At 38.6% G+C, this 17818-nt stretch overlaps 1 protein-coding gene across 2 annotated transcripts in view; it reads left to right on the plus strand.

Annotated features, from left to right (window-relative positions):
• The window catches only part of LOC109223898 (dihydrofolate synthetase), a 12382-nt gene continuing 5682 nt past the window's right edge, over positions 11119 to 17818 (plus strand). For both annotated transcript variants that reach the window (XR_002067671.1, XM_019388373.1), the window contains exons 1-7: positions 11119 to 11536; positions 11737 to 11834; positions 11928 to 12078; positions 12309 to 12371; positions 12585 to 12746; positions 13100 to 13291; positions 13402 to 13501. Coding sequence is in view for 1 of the 2 variants with exons in the window: in XM_019388373.1 (XP_019243918.1) it covers positions 11270 to 11536; positions 11737 to 11834; positions 11928 to 12078; positions 12309 to 12371; positions 12585 to 12746; positions 13100 to 13291; positions 13402 to 13501 (1033 nt within the window). In the remaining variant the exon portion in view is untranslated. The remainder of the gene's footprint in view (positions 11537 to 11736; positions 11835 to 11927; positions 12079 to 12308; positions 12372 to 12584; positions 12747 to 13099; positions 13292 to 13401; positions 13502 to 17818) is intronic.

Here is a 17818-nt window from a genome sequence, read left to right on the forward strand (position 1 = left end):
ATCATGGTTTTTGCATGCGTCATTGCTGAAAATATGCGCAAGAGGTTTCATTATGGAATTTTTATTAAGCATTTCTTTTCTTCCGTACAGTCATACAGTACTGAGGAATTGTTTGACCATTTTCAGCAATTGCATGATAAAAGTGGGGAAGTAGCTAACTGCCTCACGAATAAAATTAGGTTCCAAAAGTGGACCAGGGCCTTCTTTCCAGGAAACCAATACGGCATATTGACAACAAACATTGCAGAATCGCTTAACGCAATGCTTAAGGATCAAAGAGACTTCCCGATTATTGGCCTATTCAATCATATTATTCGAAAGTTTGCAGATAAATTCGAGGAGCAGCGTAATGAAATGAAAAATATTTTGACCCTCTTTGCTCCTTCTGCTGAAAAGAAGGTTAGGAATTATATGGTTGTCAGCGACGCTCCGGGTGCATCAATTAGAGAATAACCGGTTTAGCGTCGTTGGGCACGGCAGGGATGCAGTAGTTGATCTGGATTTGAACACATGTTCTTGTTGTCAGTTTGATTTGGAAAAAATACCCCTCACATATGCAATGACAGCTCTGAGATTGAGCTTTGGGGGTGGATATGGTTCCTCCATTTACGATCACTCCTCTCCGTTTATAAAGTTTCAACATATTTGGCTGCATATGAAGGAACCATTCACACAATCCTTACAGAAGAGAAAGGGGTGGTGCCTGACAAGATTTAATCCACAAAAATACTTCCGCCCGATGTCGAGCCTACAAAGGGTAGAATGAAGTTTAAGAGATGATCAAGCATTTTAGAACGTAGTCCTTCTGGCAGAAGGAAAAAAGGCAATAATAAATGTTCCATTTGCAAAGAACTTGGCCATAAGAAAACGACTTGTAAAGTATTGTTGCAGCATTCTTGATCTTTTATCTACTGGTGATATAATAAAGATAATTAAATCTTTTAATATTCTAGACTTGTTTGTAATCACTTGTTGTTTCTACTAGACTTGTTGTTTCTACAATCAACTACTGCATTGTACATCATAGACTACTATTTTATGGTCAACCACCAGCATTTCTATTGCAGAACTATGATCTAAAGTCAACCCTCCCTTATTTTAAGGAGTCATGTGACCAAGTTGTCTCATAGACTACTGTTTTATGGTCAACCACTCACATTGTCTATTGTAGACCTATGATTTATATTCAACCCCCTTATTTTAAGGAGTCATGTGACCTTCTGGCATAGACTACTGCTCTAGAATCAACCACCTGTAATCAATCAATGCTTTATTGTTAACCTATCACGACCCGGATTACCCACCGTTGGGACCATGATGGCGCCTAACTTTTCGGATGCTAGGCAAGCCAACAGTTAAAGATTTAATACGCTAACCCTTGACTAAATCAGTAAATAATAGCAATTAAACCAAAACAGATTAAAAGAGTGCAGAATTTCATGATAACCCAAGTACTTATACACAACTACCCAGAAACAGGTGTCACACACGAACTTCTAAAAGTCACTACAAATACTGGCTGAAAGAAAGTACAATTGTCTTTGAATTAAAAGAAACAGTAAACTGGAATAACTGGAAGGGCACTCCAGGGTCTGTAAACGCCGGCAGAGCTACCTTGGGTCTCCTGTGGGTCTCAAGGCAGCAACTCAACTCGGGTCAACACGGTCCAGTACAAAAATCTATACAGAAAGTGCAAAGTGCAGTATCAGTACAACCGACCCCATGTATTGGTAAGTGCCGAGCCTAACCTCAACGAAGTAGTGACGAGGCTAGGACAAGGCACATACATAAACCTGTGTAGTTAAACAATATGCACAGAAATAACAATTAATAGAAGCTAAGCAGATATTAACGGGAGGGGAAACATGCTAAGGGAGTACCAAAATAAAGAATCACAACAATAGAGGAATTTAAACAGCTAGTACACCTTGAACCGGTAATAACAAGTAAGCACATCAAACGAAAAATGCACGGCATCACCCTTCGTGCTTTTACTCTCAACCTCACCAGATAATCAATAATAGAAATATGCACGGCATCACCCTTCGTGCTTTACTACTCAATCTCACCATATGAATAATATGAATGTGCATGGTATCACCCTTCGTGCTTTATCACTCTACCTCACCACATAAGTAATAGAAACGTGCAGGGCATTACCCTTCGTGCTTTATCACTCTACCTCACCAAAACAGAGACAACAATAATAGGGAGATAGAAATGACAACAACAAGTCTTACTTCAACACTTAGTTCCACAATACATGATAAGAAATTTCTCAACACATCGAATAGCTAGTCTAAACATGAACAATATGCTATGACTCGACAACAACGTATAGATACTTGTCACATCACCTATATGTCGTACTCAACATCCAAACACATAACAAGCAAGCAAATAACACCTAATCCCTCAAGCTAAGGTTAGCCACGACACTTACCTCGCTCCCACGGCCAAACTCAAAGCTCAATCACCGCTTTTCCCTTCACACAAGCCTCCGGACCAATAGAATGTAGCAAATTACCAACCAAACAATTCAGTTTAAGCCTTAGGAACTACCCATGATAGCAAGGAGTTCAATTTAGGCCATTTTTGAAAAAGTCAACACCCGGGTCTGCTTGGTCCAAACCCGAAATTCAGACCAAAACCCGATACCCATTCACCCTCGAGCCCGAATATACAATTGGTTTTGGAATCGGACCTCAATATGAGGTCTAAATCCCCAAATTTCGAAATCCCTAGCTTCTACCCAAAAACCCCCAATTTCACCATGAAAATCTTAGATTCTAGGTTGAAATCTTGTAAAATAAAGTGAAAGATTGAAAGAAATGGGCTAAGAATCACTTATCTATGATTTGGGAAAGAAATGATCTTTGGAAAATCGCCTCTTGTGGTTTAGGTTTTGAAAATTTGGGAAATGAATCAAAAATATCGTCTAAGTCCCTTTAACACAGCTGCAAATGTTGCATTTGCAACCTGAGCTTCGCAAATGCGAAGCTCGCAAATGCGAAGGTACCATCGCAAGTACGAGGTCCTTCACACCTCTGCTTCTTTCGCAATTGCGAAGATATGCTGGCAATTGTGAACATAGCTCTCTACAAATGTAACAAAAAGATCGCAGTTGCGATCACTGCCTTCCTAGGCTCACTTCGCAAATGCGAAGAATCCCTCGCAATTGCGAGGTCTGCTTGGCCCAGCTACTCTTCGCATTTGCGATGAAAGCCTCACAATTGCAGAACCTGCAGGGTTCGCAATTGCGATGCCTGATCTCGCAAATGCGAGATCAGAGGCCTGCAACAGGTTTAGTTATACCAGCAAAATTTTCTAAGTTCAAAACACCCTGTAGCCTATCTGAAACTCACCCGAGCCCTCGGGGCTCCAAACCACACATGCACACAAGTCTTGAAACATCAAACGAACTTGCTCGTGCGATCAAATCGCCAAAATAACATCTAGAACTACGAATTTAGCACCAAATCACATGAAATTCTTAAGAACACTTTGAAATTCCTCTTTTCTCATTACCCGAATCACGTCAAATCAACTCCGATTTCCACCAAATTTCACAGACATGACTTAAATATTATATTAAACATGTATCGGGTTCCAGAACCAAAATACGGACCCGATACCAACGAGATCAAACATTAATCAAATTCTTTAAACCATTAGATTTTCAGACTTGTAATTTTTAACAAAAATTCATTACTCGGGCTAGGGACCTCCGAATCCAATTCCGGGCATACGCCCAGGTCCCATATTTCAATACGGACCCACAGGGACAGTCAAAATAAGAGTCCAAGTCCATTTACTCAAAACGTTGATTGAAGTCAACTAAATCAACTTTTAAAGGCAAAAATTATTATTTTTCTCAAATTTCCACATAATGGCTTTCCGGAAATGCGCTCGGACTGCGCACGTAAATCGAGAAGGAATAAAATGAGGTTTTGAAGGCCTCAGAACACGAGATCGAGTTCTAAAAGATAAGATGACCTTTTGGGTCATCACATAACCCCCATCGATATTTTCAATTTAACCAAGACTTGTTGTGCTGGTTTAGATAGTCTATTGACAATCACTGGTTTAGGTAGTTAATTTAATGTCTAATGTTAATAAGCATTGGCAGACAATATGAAAAGAACTTGTCTAATTAATTAAAATACATCGAATATGCCGATTCAAAGCATCAATTCGTTTCTCAAAACTCTCAATCGTCACGTCATTTACGAGAAGTCATATGGAAAGGCACCATTTAGTGTCAAATTTGCCTACAAATACACTAGACCTGATGGAAATATTTTTTCATCATTCTTCCAAATAGCCCAATCACTTAACAGAAAAATGCCTCCGAGGCCAAGGACAAGCATGGACGCTATTTTCATCAGGGAATTACTGGATAGGCTCATCCGAGAGATCCAAGAAGACAAGGTGAGGCAAGAGAGGAACATTCGTCATATCGTATGCATGTTGCAGATTCTCCTTCGTAGGGTTGGTGCAAATATTCACCACTATGTTAGCCCAGGGAATTTTCCACCCCGTGATCCTTCTCCCCCTGCAACTTAATTTATTTTTCTTTAGTTAATGGGAAAAGAATATACGCTGCTGTGAGGGAGTTATTTAATAAAAATATTTAACTTAAGTTTTTGTCTATTTAATTTTCTGCACTATTTTTTTTGTTATTATTTTGTTGCCCTATTTTTATTTTTATGCTTTGGTTGTTGTTTTTCTCATTTGACAACACTAAAGTGCAACAAGCCCCAAAACGAAATAAAGAGGTCCCAATAGAAATATACAACTCAGGGGATATAAATTCAGTCTCTCAATTATTTGAATTTCCCGCCAATGAATTGAAAATTTCACAAGAGTTGTTGAATAAACCTACATTATATAGTCTACCCCACTGGTGGTCTATGGATCTGTTGTAAATGTAAATCAATAGAATTTCATAGCAAAGAATTAAGAACGGTATATCAATCATAAATTGAAAAGGCATTGGGGGTAATTCCTCGATTATTAGTTGTCCGTTAGTATAAAGTATTAATTTAGTTAACTTAAATAATAAAATATTATTTGTGAATAACTTAAAGTTGTAAATATCTAATTTAGCAAATTGCAAACTTTGAATTGGATAAAGTGGATTGCTATAACGTATCAATTATATCGGTATCAACCTAAGCCTATAATTGGTGAAAATAATTTTCATTGTATAGTCAATGAATATTATTACAACATAATGTTAAAGCAATGTATGCAATTTGAAGACTAATTACCTATTATAATCGACCATAGCATTACTTAATATCAACACATGTTGATATTACAGCCCAATATGCAATATAAAACATTCATACTTAGAGGCATTACTTGTTGACAACACTTCACTAGACAACGCTCTTATACTTAGAGGTCTTGCTTATTGAGTAGTTACATATTCTAGAATGACCAACTCTTAATGGTATGAAATACACCGCCATGTATAATAGCTTTAAATGTTATATGGTGTTTAATAAGAGCTTTAAATGCTATAAAATCAAAAAAAAAACAAGATCGAACGTGGCGTAATCCTTATTTTAGTGAATCTCGACCATTAGTTTACCCTCAACCGCAATAAGAGTTGAGGACGAAACCTCAAGTTGACACTCGCCCATTAAGGAAATCTATTGATTTATGTTGAATGTCCAGGGTTGGGGTTCAGGGTTAGGGTTAAGGTTCAGGGTTTATAAACTATTAAAGAAGTTTATCGACGACTAGTGGTTGATGGAAGACAGCTCATGCTGTTCAGTAAATTAAAATATGTCCACATGGCCTATCCCTAACTATACATTTTTTGACCCATTGAAATTACCCATTTGATCCATTTAAAATTACCCATTTGCTGGCCATGTGATCAAAATAAAATTGATCACATTTCAACCATATTTTTTTGATCTGCTCAAATTACCCATTTGACCCATTTTAAATTACCCATTTCACCTGCCATCTCAAAATAAAATTGATCACATTTCAACCCCAATTTTTTTCCGAAAAACATTACTCAAACAATTAAAGGAAAATGAGTCAGGGGTCGAGTGTATCCTTTGGGTCGAGAAAGAATTGTAACTGCGGCATAGCTACCAGTCAATTTACAGCTACACCTTCGGTGGATGCTGGTCGGCGTTTCTCAAAATATGCCAAAACTAAGGTAAGATGAATTCCACAAATTTGCCTCTTTTTAATTTTAGGGATTTGATTTTACAAATAAATTATTTTTTCCATTTGATTCGATAGGGTAAAAGATGTCAATTTTAGGAATGGGGCGATGATCTGCTAGATCCAAGGATTGCTGAACCTATCAGTAGTTTGAAGTGTGAAAATGATGCTCTTAAGCATGAAAAGATCGTTCTGCAGATGAAGGTGGTTGAACTTGAAAATATATTAGCAATGGATGTTCATGAGGAAGATGATAATGATTGAGGGATTGAACTGGAGGGAGGGCATATTCGTGTAAATTGTACAGTTGGAGGGATGGTTAAGATGAATGAAATGAAGCTCAATAAGTGGGTAATGCTCTTATGCGTCGTTGTCGGATTTGTGGCAGCTTGGATGAGAATATTGGTCTGTTGTTGGTAGGAATAGTTTAATTACTGTAAGTTTGTTTTGTTGGAAGTATTTTGGATCATGTAATGTTGTACTGATGTAATGTTAAATTTGTTGAAGTTATTAAATGCGATCTTGAGTCTATTACATAACCAAGTAGCTAGTTTATTGAGGGACCCAGGTTTATTACGCAACCTCTAGGTTATGCCTGATGCAATGTTATATTTGATCAAGTTATTAGTACTTGACACATTGTCTACTACGCAACCAAGTAGCTAGTTTATTACTAGACACATTATCTATTACGCAACCAAGTAGGTGCCTATTGTAATACATAAGGAAGTGCTAAGAAAACAAAAATAATAATTTGATAACTGGAATTTCAAGTTGTGTTGGTCATGGGACAAATTCATTTTGGGTGAACTTGTAGTAAATTACGATATTTGCATCCCTCTATGTAATAAACTACCTTGCTTATTAACTATTGATGCTGTAATTTTTGTTCAGGGAAATTGCAATTTCCCTGAACAACTCTATTCGCTTGTCATTAAGCTGATCCGACGACGTATTAGTTAGCAGTAAGTCAATAACCTTCACTACATATGCTCCATTGTTTTTACTACAATAATCAACGACACAATTAATTATTAAAAAAAACTAGAAGAATGAGTAAAACATAATGGATGACACATTTAATATGCCTTTGCTTAATGGTTGGCACATCCGTAATACGCTCCCAGGACCATTTCTTTGTAAGAATATCTTGGCCTAAGTCTGCAAACTGGCCAGTTTTCATCAAAATCCTACGCATCATGAGTACGAGGGGTTGTACCAGTTCTTCTAATTTACCATAATCATACAAACTGACATTGCTATCGTAAATTTGAATCAAACCCTCTACCAAGTGGAAAACAACAGGCACAAAATACCTGTTGTTAATTTGCCACACACAGTATAACATCTTAGCCTTACACCACTCCACAACCCCAGATTTTGGCATACTTCCTTGAGGATATAGCATTAGGGGTGTAAGGCACAAGTCTTGACAAGTATCAACTGTCTCACAAAAGTCCAAATCCTTTCCCTCTTTACTGACAGCCTCCTTGATCTTATCCCATGCAGTGCACATGTTGTTGTATAATGCAACATCCATAACAGCATGACTACAGGCATAAAGGCGTGGACGTTTTATGTTTTGTACACACATCAGTGCCAAAAGTTCCTCCTCATGCTAAATATTATAAAAAAATGTACGTTAAATATGGAGCTACTAAAAAAAAGAAATACACGCAGTGATTAAGGGACTTATAAAAATTAAAACAGACCGGTTAGCACCGCACAAGTGCTCGAAAAACATCCAACCATAGCTGCCAATCAAGAAGTTTTTGGGAAACTTCTCCTTCTTGTCAAACCATTCATAGAATAGTTTCTTATCTTTCTCCGAACTGGTTTGAGTACGTCTACCTTTGGTTTCTTCTTCTTGATATGTTTTAGCTTCCTCATCTTGCTTACGGAAATTGGAGCAGTCCTCAATCTGCTTTGCAATCTTGTAACTTTATACCAAGGTGACTCAACTACTTTAGAAGGGCTCTCATTCTGATTTTGCATCTCCCCAAGGATCTTCAACACCTTATCCAATTTCTCAGTCACAACCTTCAACGCTTTGCGCATATCTGTATCACTTGGCTGAGCATTGCACATCCTACATGGTCCTCCTCTATCAATATCAGAAAACCACCAACTAGTGGTGAACTAGGAATACTCCCACCCAAAGGGTCATCATCAGTAATGTCAGCTTCATCATTAGTCTCCAAGCTCACTACACCAGGTGCCTTTTTAATGGCAGTCACCTATTCCAAATCAATCGCTAGCTGGTCGATTATAGGATCCGCTACCTCATCGTCATTTGGTACCAAATTCTTCATGTAGTTCATATCCATCTCACGTACGATAGGAATAAGGTAAGGGTGCACCTCCTGAAATATAGCATAGATAGAAATCATTAGACAACTAATACAAAACAATAGACATGAGGTCTATAATAATCTCCTACTTTGGTTGATTCTAATATACTGGTGGAGTGTTATTGCACTCCCTATCTTACTACACCAGGATCATCAACTCTCTGCTTAAAGAGATCCTAATCAAGGTCAGATGTCACTTCTGTTGTTGTGCCATCTCAACATCCTTGGCAGCGGCATCGCTAGAACATTTGATTTCTCGGTACTACGACCAAATAGCGGAATTGCTTGGTACACCCATGCCTACATTTTTTCATGAACCAGAAAGTATTAATTTCTGTCTGTAGTAAATAAAACAATAGTACTCGACTACAAAGAAATTTTGAGAAGGTTTTTTTAATACTTACCATGAATGCCCATGGGAAGCCGTACAGGGCATAACTAGCCGATTTGGACTTTTTACCAGTGATATTATTTTCCTTCCTCTTGCTTACATATGATTTGTACATTGGAAATATGTCCTTTTTCAAGTACTCAATCGTAAGCTCAAAACACTCTTTGCTCCATGCATATTTCATGAAAAATTCAAGATTGTTAGCCATACGAATCCACTTCTTATCGACGCGCGCTATGTTATCTCTTGCAAGCAAGACTGAATGGACAAACAACACCAATGAAATCTTAAACATCTCGACTGTGTCAAACCTCTTGGACTTCAACTGTTTCAAAAGCAGCTCTGCATCTACCCGTTTCTTGCTAGATCAACAAACTTTGTCGCAGATTGTTAGCCATATGAATCCACTTCTTATCGACGCGCGCTATGTTATCCCTTGCAAGCAAGACTGAATGGACAAACCACACCAATGAAATCTTAAAAATCTTGACTGTGTCAAACCTCTTGTACTTCAACTGTTTCAAAAGAAGCTCTGCATCCACCCCTTTCCTGCTAGACCGGCAAATTTTGTCACAGAATGCTTGGCCATCATCCATCACTTTCTTCATAGCTTATTTACTGGGTTTGGAACCACAGTTCAATCCAGTCATCATAGCAAATTCTTTCAATCCAAAGTGAAGATGCTTGTCTCCAACTAAAAACCACAACTCGCGCTTCTTTGCGCGATAAATTCGGCGAATCAGCAGGAATGGACAAGTTGTCCATTGAACTGTGTCTAGTGCTCTGAAAGTTTTTCAAGCTGACCAAAACAACTACTATTAAAATTTTCCATCAATTTGATTGTTCTAATTTTATCCTTGAACTTGTGGAATACATTGATCCTAGACCTCACACTTATCTTGCCCGTGAAACGTTTATGCTTTCTTAGAAAAATCCTGAATTTGTATTTGGATGCGTCGATCGCCCTTACAATCACAAGAATTGACAGAGCATCTTGGTCATCTTCAACTGCTGCATGTGTTTCACTTTCCAGTCCATCTTTCATCTTGAAGTTGTTCATCATCTTCATCATCTTCTGCATCATCATCATCATCAGAAACCTGTTCTTCCATTTGAGTTTGTGCTGCACTTATGTCCAATTCTTCTTCCTCCTCCTCATCAACACCCCCTAATGCTAACCTCCTTGAAACATATTTTTTACTAACATGTATGTCCTCGTCACTAATCTAGACTTTTATCTTGTTCTTTTTTTACTGATAGACTTTGATGGCTCTTTGTTCTTTTTTCTCCTATCACACTTAGAAATCTCAGCATTTTCTTTACTAGGGGAAGCTTTAGAAGTATCTATATTTCGTTTTTTAGTAGCAGTTTTTGAAGGCTCAGCAATTTCTTTACTTGGCGATGCTTCTTTTTTTGCATTTTCTTTCCTGTTTGAAGGCTGTGAATGCTTTGAAGGCTGTGAAGGATTTGAAGGCTTTGTCAAAGGAATATGCTTCTTAGCAGCTGATTTCCTCCTTATGTTACCTACATGCAAATATGCAATGTCACATTTAATAATTTTAAACTTATGATCAGAATAAGAAAAATAAGCCCCAATTCCAACAAACATCTATGACTAGAAAACGATCGACCACAGGTTTATCAATAAACATTAGGTCGACAGTTATGACGAAATTCTAAAATATAGAGCACAGAGGTAGTCCAAAAAGTAAATATAACCACCCACGCCATATAAGATATGGTTCAACCTAATCGATCTTGAACATGCACATGAACGAATCACTCTACAAAACCCGAAATAAAAAATGTAAGAAACAGAAAAAGAAGAATTTAGGATTTACCAAAATTGACGCGTTCTGAGCTTTAATAGGGCGTTTGATGGGTCTATAGAGACGATTACACCCAAAATCGAAGCTTGATTCTTGTCCCTTCCCGCCGGAAACTACCTTGGTCGATGGGGTTGAGTGACACATAGCAGACAGAGCAAAGAGAGTAGAGAGATGAGAGAGAAATTGGGCGGAAAAATAAGAGAGGTAATGCTTTTCAAACTTTATATGTGACCCACAAGTTTTTAAAATGTTAAAAATGCTCCAACCATCCTAACCCACTCATTTAACTATTTTCCAACCCAAAAGAAATTAAAAAAGAAAATGAGAGCTCACTTGACCAATTAAATGTTGAGGAGGTCTTGTTGACAATTCCTCTCTCGTCGAGTAAGTAACATTAATCGGAGTAATTAGGAAGTCCAATTCTAATTTTGTGGAGGAATACCAGTTATTACTATTACAAAGCAGAACCGCCGATGGTTTCTTCAGTGTAGTGTGAGAATAAGAAAATGAAAAATGTTAGCATTCTCCGTCGTTCATTTCAGAGAAGTATGTTCTCCTCAGCTGCTGGACTTGTCCAGAATACCCGTCATGGCTTTTCCACTTTGCGAGAGGAGCCAGAACTAGGCGAACTAATGGAATTTTTGAACAATCTGAACAACTTCGAGAAGTCAGGGGTTCCAATAGGCGCTGGCACAGATTCCGAATATGGTTTCGATCTAGGTAGAATGAGTCGCTTGGTGGGGCTCCTCGGTAATCCCCAATCTAGGTTCAAGGTCTGATTTTTCTACCACTGCTAAATAGGAGTGTTCATTCAGTTATTCAATTCAAGTTTATTTCAAATTTAACCTTTCCGTGCACAGCGAGTAGTACTAAATTTATCTTGGTTTTTAACTAGGTTGATTGAGTTCACGTGTTGTTTGCTTCTTTAGTCATAATCCTCGTTGCTAAGTGTTTCTAGTTGAAATTATTGTAGACTGTTCATATTGCTGGAACAAAAGGAAAAGGATCAACTGCTGCATTCCTATCCAGTATATTGCGGGCAGAAGGCTATTCTGTTGGTTGCTATACTAGGTATTGTTAAATATGCTCTTATTATTTAGCTCAGGCACTTTGTATTTAATTAATGTAGTTTGTATGACTATTTAATATGCTTTATATGAGCAGTCCGCATATACAGACTATTAGGGAACGCATAACGTTGGGAAGATGGGGCGAGCCAATATCAGCCAAGGCGTTGAATCATCATTTCAAGAGGAGGAGGGAGGTTCTTGAGAGGGCAGTGAAACTTGAGAATGGATGTCTCAGTCATTTTGAGGTTTTTTGCCCTTTCTTTCAGCAGTAATATTTACTTAATTATTGAAAGGTGGTTTTGCGGTTAGATCTGAGAAAATTCATTTATGCTTTGCTCCATGGAGTTATTTTAATAGTTTCTTTCTATAATTCCGAGAATTTGCTTTCTCCAAATCAATTTTCAGTCGCGATTTTTGGTCTGCCTCTTCATATGGTCTTTTTCTGAGTTGTTGCATTTTTCCCTTAAAATGTCAGGTTTTGACTGCTATAGCATTCAGCCTATTTGCTGAAGAGAATACGGAAATTGCAGTTGTGGAGGTTAAATGCGTTAACTTGACTCTTTTCTCTATGATAGCTATACTCGTTTTTTCCCCTCCACTTCCTCTGTTCTTTCCCATTGTTGGTGTTTGAAAAATAGATCTTTAGACCATATTAGATTTTTGGTCTTTTATCTTTTCTTTTCCTCCAAAATCAAAGTTGTCTTTCCGTTCGTGTTTACATTAACGTTTTAGATTTTCCCCTATCATATAGGCTGGATTGGGCGGAGCACGAGATGCCACTAATGTTATTTCAGCTTCTGATCTTGCTTTATCAATCATAACTACTGTTGGTGAGGAACATCTGGAAGCACTTGGAGGCTCTTTGGAAAGTATAGCGGTGGCAAAATCAGGAATAGTTAAACATGGGCGCCCAGTTAGGTGGTTCTTCCCTCTACCTATCCATTGCATATATTTCAAGATTAACATAAATTTGTTTTGGAAATTGTGTTTGATCTAATGATTTTTGTTTGGTTATTTGAACATGTGTGCTTTCAGACACTGGGCAATCAGCTCATGCCCTAAATGGTTGTATTTTTTATATGCGATAGGATACTAATCTGCTAGTTCTAACCTCTAATGTTGTGTCTGTAGTATGTTGCGTTCAAAAGGAAAAAGATTGGCCAGTTTGTTGTCCTCAAACTCGGAAAAGAAAAAACATCATTAGTTATCTTATTTGCTATTTGGATCAACTATGCTTGACTTGTTTCAAATCATTCAATATTTCAGCTTGTTCTAGGAGGTCCATTCATTCCATATATTGAGCGCATTCTTCGTGGGAAAGCATTTTCTATGTCTTCACCAGTGGTATCAGCATCTGATCCTGGAAACAGAAGCGCTTTGAGAGGCTTCTGTGACGTGAGTGGTATACCTCGCCAATTGTGTGATATAGTGCTCCAGATTGTGAAGGACTTTGATCTGGTATATACTGATTTTCATTTGTGCTTCATACATGACAAATTGGACTTTTTGAAACTTGTCCAATGTCTAACAATATACAAGCTATTGATTGTTTTTCATAAATAGTGCAGTCGATTGAACTTCTAGGTGTGAAATTACGCATGCTTGGAGCTCACCAACTTCAAAATGCTGTAACAGCTACATGTTCAGCCTTGTGCCTTAATAAGCAAGGTAAGAACTCAAAAATCTCTTTTAATCTTTATTCAATATTCAATAGTAGTTCTAGCAAGTTAAAATGTCTTCTGCTCTGATGGAAATTGAGATCATATAACCTTCTTTTCTTGTTATTTGAAACATCACCGGAGTCAGTTAAGTACTCAATTAATTTTTACTATGGTGATTGGCTTTCGAATGCCACTTAAAAGGAAAAGTGGATACATTTTTTCTTGCCAGTTAGTTTACGATTTTTCTCTAACAGTACAGATGGCTGATGCATATGGGGATCATTTAGCCTTGTATTATATATTTATGGTAGGTAGGTACTCAACCTTGTGTTCTATTATGCAGTATAAATTTGATATAGTTTTACGGGATTTCGGATGCTAAAACTGCATAAATCATAGGGTTTACAGCTTGCTCCATGAAATACAATGATTATCTCAAAGCTTTTACCTTTTTTTATTGTTAATTTGAAGGATTTGTTCTTGGCAAATCTCGTTTACTCGGTTGAACTAATGGCACTTAGGTCAAGATTTACTTTTCTCCCATGACATGCTAGAACTATTTCAGGGGCATTTAGCTACCAACACGTGCTTAACCCCATTAATTTTGGATTTTCTCTTTTCGGTTGTGGGTTTAACTCTAATTGGGATGATTCTCCTAATTGACTCAAGTACTTTCAGAAAAGGATGGGAATGGGTTCATCTTAAAGCTTCATAAAATTGATGATGTTTTATTACCTCTTTAATGATGGCGAACAGAACCTTTTTTATTTCCGGTATTAAGTCCTTTGAGTTATTAGAGATCAGTGATGCGGGTAATAAATGGTTCTCTTTAATAGAACGCAGCAGGAGTTTCTCAAGCTACATCAAAATAGATGAAGAAAATTTGCGATGGGTATGTGACGCTCTAAAACAGGCCTCACAGGCGAAAGGAAATCGATGCAAGAGATGGGGGAGGAAAGTACAAGCTTACACCTATAGAGTATTCCAGAACTTTAATAGCTACGGCCGATATGTAAGGATTGAAGCATGGTTGGGTGACAGGAAATCTGCGGTCATTATTCCAGAAGGAGGCTTCAACTGGGGATGGGAAGATATAGCAGACAAAATCTTCCGATTCTTAGGCAATGGTAACATCTCAAAATTCAATCTCTATGTCCAAGACACCAAATCCTTTATGGATGTTGCAAAGATTCCACAATGGCAGGACAAGGCACCAAAAGCAACTAAAGTGGGACCAAACAATGCTGAGATTGGCATTGAGATGAACAAGGATTGTTATCTTTCAAAATGCTTGATAGGAAGATTTAATGACCCCTTCAATTTCAGTCCCAACATTGAAACTATACAAAAATGGTTCACCAATAGATGGCAGATCAGTGCTGGTATTAAAATATCAGCTTTGAAACACAACTTGTTTCTCTTTGACTTTCCATCGAGGCATGAAGCTTCCAGAATCTTAGCAGGCGAGTGGTTGTGGAACGGGAGAAAGCTGTCACTAGAATGGTGGTCTCCAACAGGCGGTTCAGAGTCGACGAACAAGGGTTCAGAACAATGTTGGGTCAAGGCTTTTGGTATTCCGATTCATGCATGGGCTATAAACACCTTTCGAATTATTGGGGATTTATGTGGGGGATATATCGACATTGACGAAGATACTAGGAACAGATCCCACCTTCAATGGGCTAGGATATGCATCAAGGCTTCTGATAGGACTTCGCCGGCGACAATAGAGCTTGAAATTGGTGACTGGTGCTGTGAAATCTCAATAATTGATGATGTACATGTGAAACCCAAGCCGGTCAGAAATCTAATTTCTCCCGGCGTGAAGATCAACGCAGCAATTGTGAAGTCAAATTCCTCGATTGAAGCAAATCTGTCAGAGGTCCCATCCTCCAGCAAACACGTGCCCAACCACGTGGGTAACTTTAATTCAAAAATTGGCACAAGTGGAAGATCTGTGACTAAGCAGCCCCACCGGAAGTAAAGGAAAAATCGGACCCGGCCCACGTATTGGAAAGAAATTATTATCAGTCAAAAGGCCCAAGAAAGAAGGCCCAAAACTGGAGAAATAAGGGCAAGGGAGTACGAAAGTCAGAATGGAGGGCTGTTGGGCCTATTTTAGCTCCACAAAAGAATTTTATTAAGGCCTCAAGTATGCAAGTTCATAATATTCAGCCTGAGAAAAGTGAGGCGCTAAATATTCTCCCCAACAAGGTTCAAGAGTCAGACCCAGCTCTTTCAATTGAATCCACGTATTTCAGTGGTTCTGAAGCAGATGATGAAGCAGAACCTTTACTGAGTCTCAGAGCCTATCTTCCATTCTCTACTCCGACGCCGGACCTGAGTCTGGTAAGCAGTTCTGACACTGATTTTTCATCCCACTCTCATCTCTCTCTTCCATGGTACGACGAAGGAGCTAGTTCTCAAATGGTTCAAAGGCCAAGTGTGATAGAGACATCGAAATGGTCCAAGCTAGTAATGGTGAAGGCTTGCAAAGCTTTTGGGATTAATGTGGCTGGGTTTGAGCATGAGCTGCTGGACATGATTCTTAGAATGGAAGAAAGGAGGCAAATTCAGCTTCAACAACAGAAGGCAACATGCAAGAAGAAAAAGAAAAGTAAAGACAAGCATAGGGCTGAATTGGATAAATTGATTTGCGGTATCAATTATGATGGGAAGATTTTCCGAGATAGGGGTAGGTTTCACAAATCTTTTTCTGAATGAAGTTAAAAATCCTGTCTTGGAATGTGAACGGGCTGAACGATTTCAATAAAAGGGACATTATTAAATCACTAGTTCGTAAATGGAAAGTTGACATTCTATGCCTGCAAGAGACCAAATTACAAGAATGGAATGCAGCACTTATTCACCATATTTGGGGCAACCGCTGGGCAGCCTGGGTAGAGCTAAAAGCATCTGGTACTAGAGGGGGCATCATAGTATTATGGGATAAAAGACAATGGAAGTGTGTTGATTCTCAATGTGGGTCTTACTCTCTCTCATGTATGTTGGAAGGTTTGCAGGAAGAATTCAGATGGTGTTTCACGGGAGTTTATGGTCTCCATACTAATCCAGAGAGAAGGGAAATATGGCATGAACTAGCAGCAATCAGGGGGTTATGGAGTGAACAGTGGGTTATAGGAGGTGATTTCAACACATGCAGATATGAAAGTGAAAGACTCAATTGCACAAGAAGGTCCAGAGCGATGAAGGTCTTTTCAGAGACCATCCAAGATTTAGACGTTATAGACCTTCCATTGCAGGGGGCCTCATTCACCTGGTTCAGAGGAGAGGATGATATTCAGGCCTCACGAATTGATAGATTCCTGATCTCCCCGGAGTGGAATGAATGTTTTAATGCAATAAAGCAACTTGCACTCCCGAGAGTCATTTCTGATCACAGACCAATTCTTCTGGAAAGTGGAGATTTGGAAGCTACCTCTTCCTACTTCAAGTTTGAGAACATGTGGTTGAAATCAAAAGGTTTTTAGACAAAGTCAAGGAGTGGTGGCAGGGGTACTTGTTCAATGGAAGCCCAGACTTCATCCTGACGCAGAAACTAAAAAGCCTAAAGAAGGACATCACAATCTGGAATAAGGAAGAGTTTGGTATAGTGGAGGAGAGGAAAACAAGCTTTAGAGGAGTTGCTCATTCTAGAACAGGCCATTGAGAATAGGCCCCTATCACAAGAAGAAAGGTTACAGATGTTCAACTTAAAATTGGAGATACAGAATATTGCCAAAGAAGAGGAGATATCATGGAGACAAAAATCTAGATGTCTTTGGCTCAAAGAGGGGGACAGAAACACAAAATATTTCCAGAGAATTGCTAACTCTCATAGAAGGAACAACTGTATTGACAAGCTAAAAGTTGGGGATGAGATTATAGAAGACAAAGAACTGATCAAAGGGGAAATCTTATACTTCTATCAGAATCTCTACACTGAACAGGAAAGTTGGAGACCAACTGCTGCTTTTGATGGGCTGTCCTGCATCACTGAAGAGGAAAGGATTTGGTTAGAAGGCTCTTTTGAAGAGGAGGAGGTGTTGTCCACCATCCAGTCATGTGCTCCCGACAAAGCCCCCGGACCTGATGGCTATAGAATGGCCTTTTTTCAGAAAGCCTGGGATGTTATCAGGGATGATGTTATGGGGGCCCTATCCCATTTTCATCAAAATTGCCACCTTGTCAGATCTTGCAATGCTTCTTTTATAGCGTTGGTACCCAAGAAAAAAGGAGCCATTGAGCTCAGAGATTACAGGCCAATTAGCCTCATTGGTAGTGTATATAAGATTGTGGCAAAGCTTCTAGCTAGAAGACTCCA

The sequence above is a fragment of the Nicotiana attenuata genome, chromosome 3 (assembly GCF_001879085.1).
Source record: "Nicotiana attenuata strain UT chromosome 3, NIATTr2, whole genome shotgun sequence".
Lineage (NCBI taxonomy): Eukaryota > Viridiplantae > Streptophyta > Magnoliopsida > Solanales > Solanaceae > Nicotiana > Nicotiana attenuata.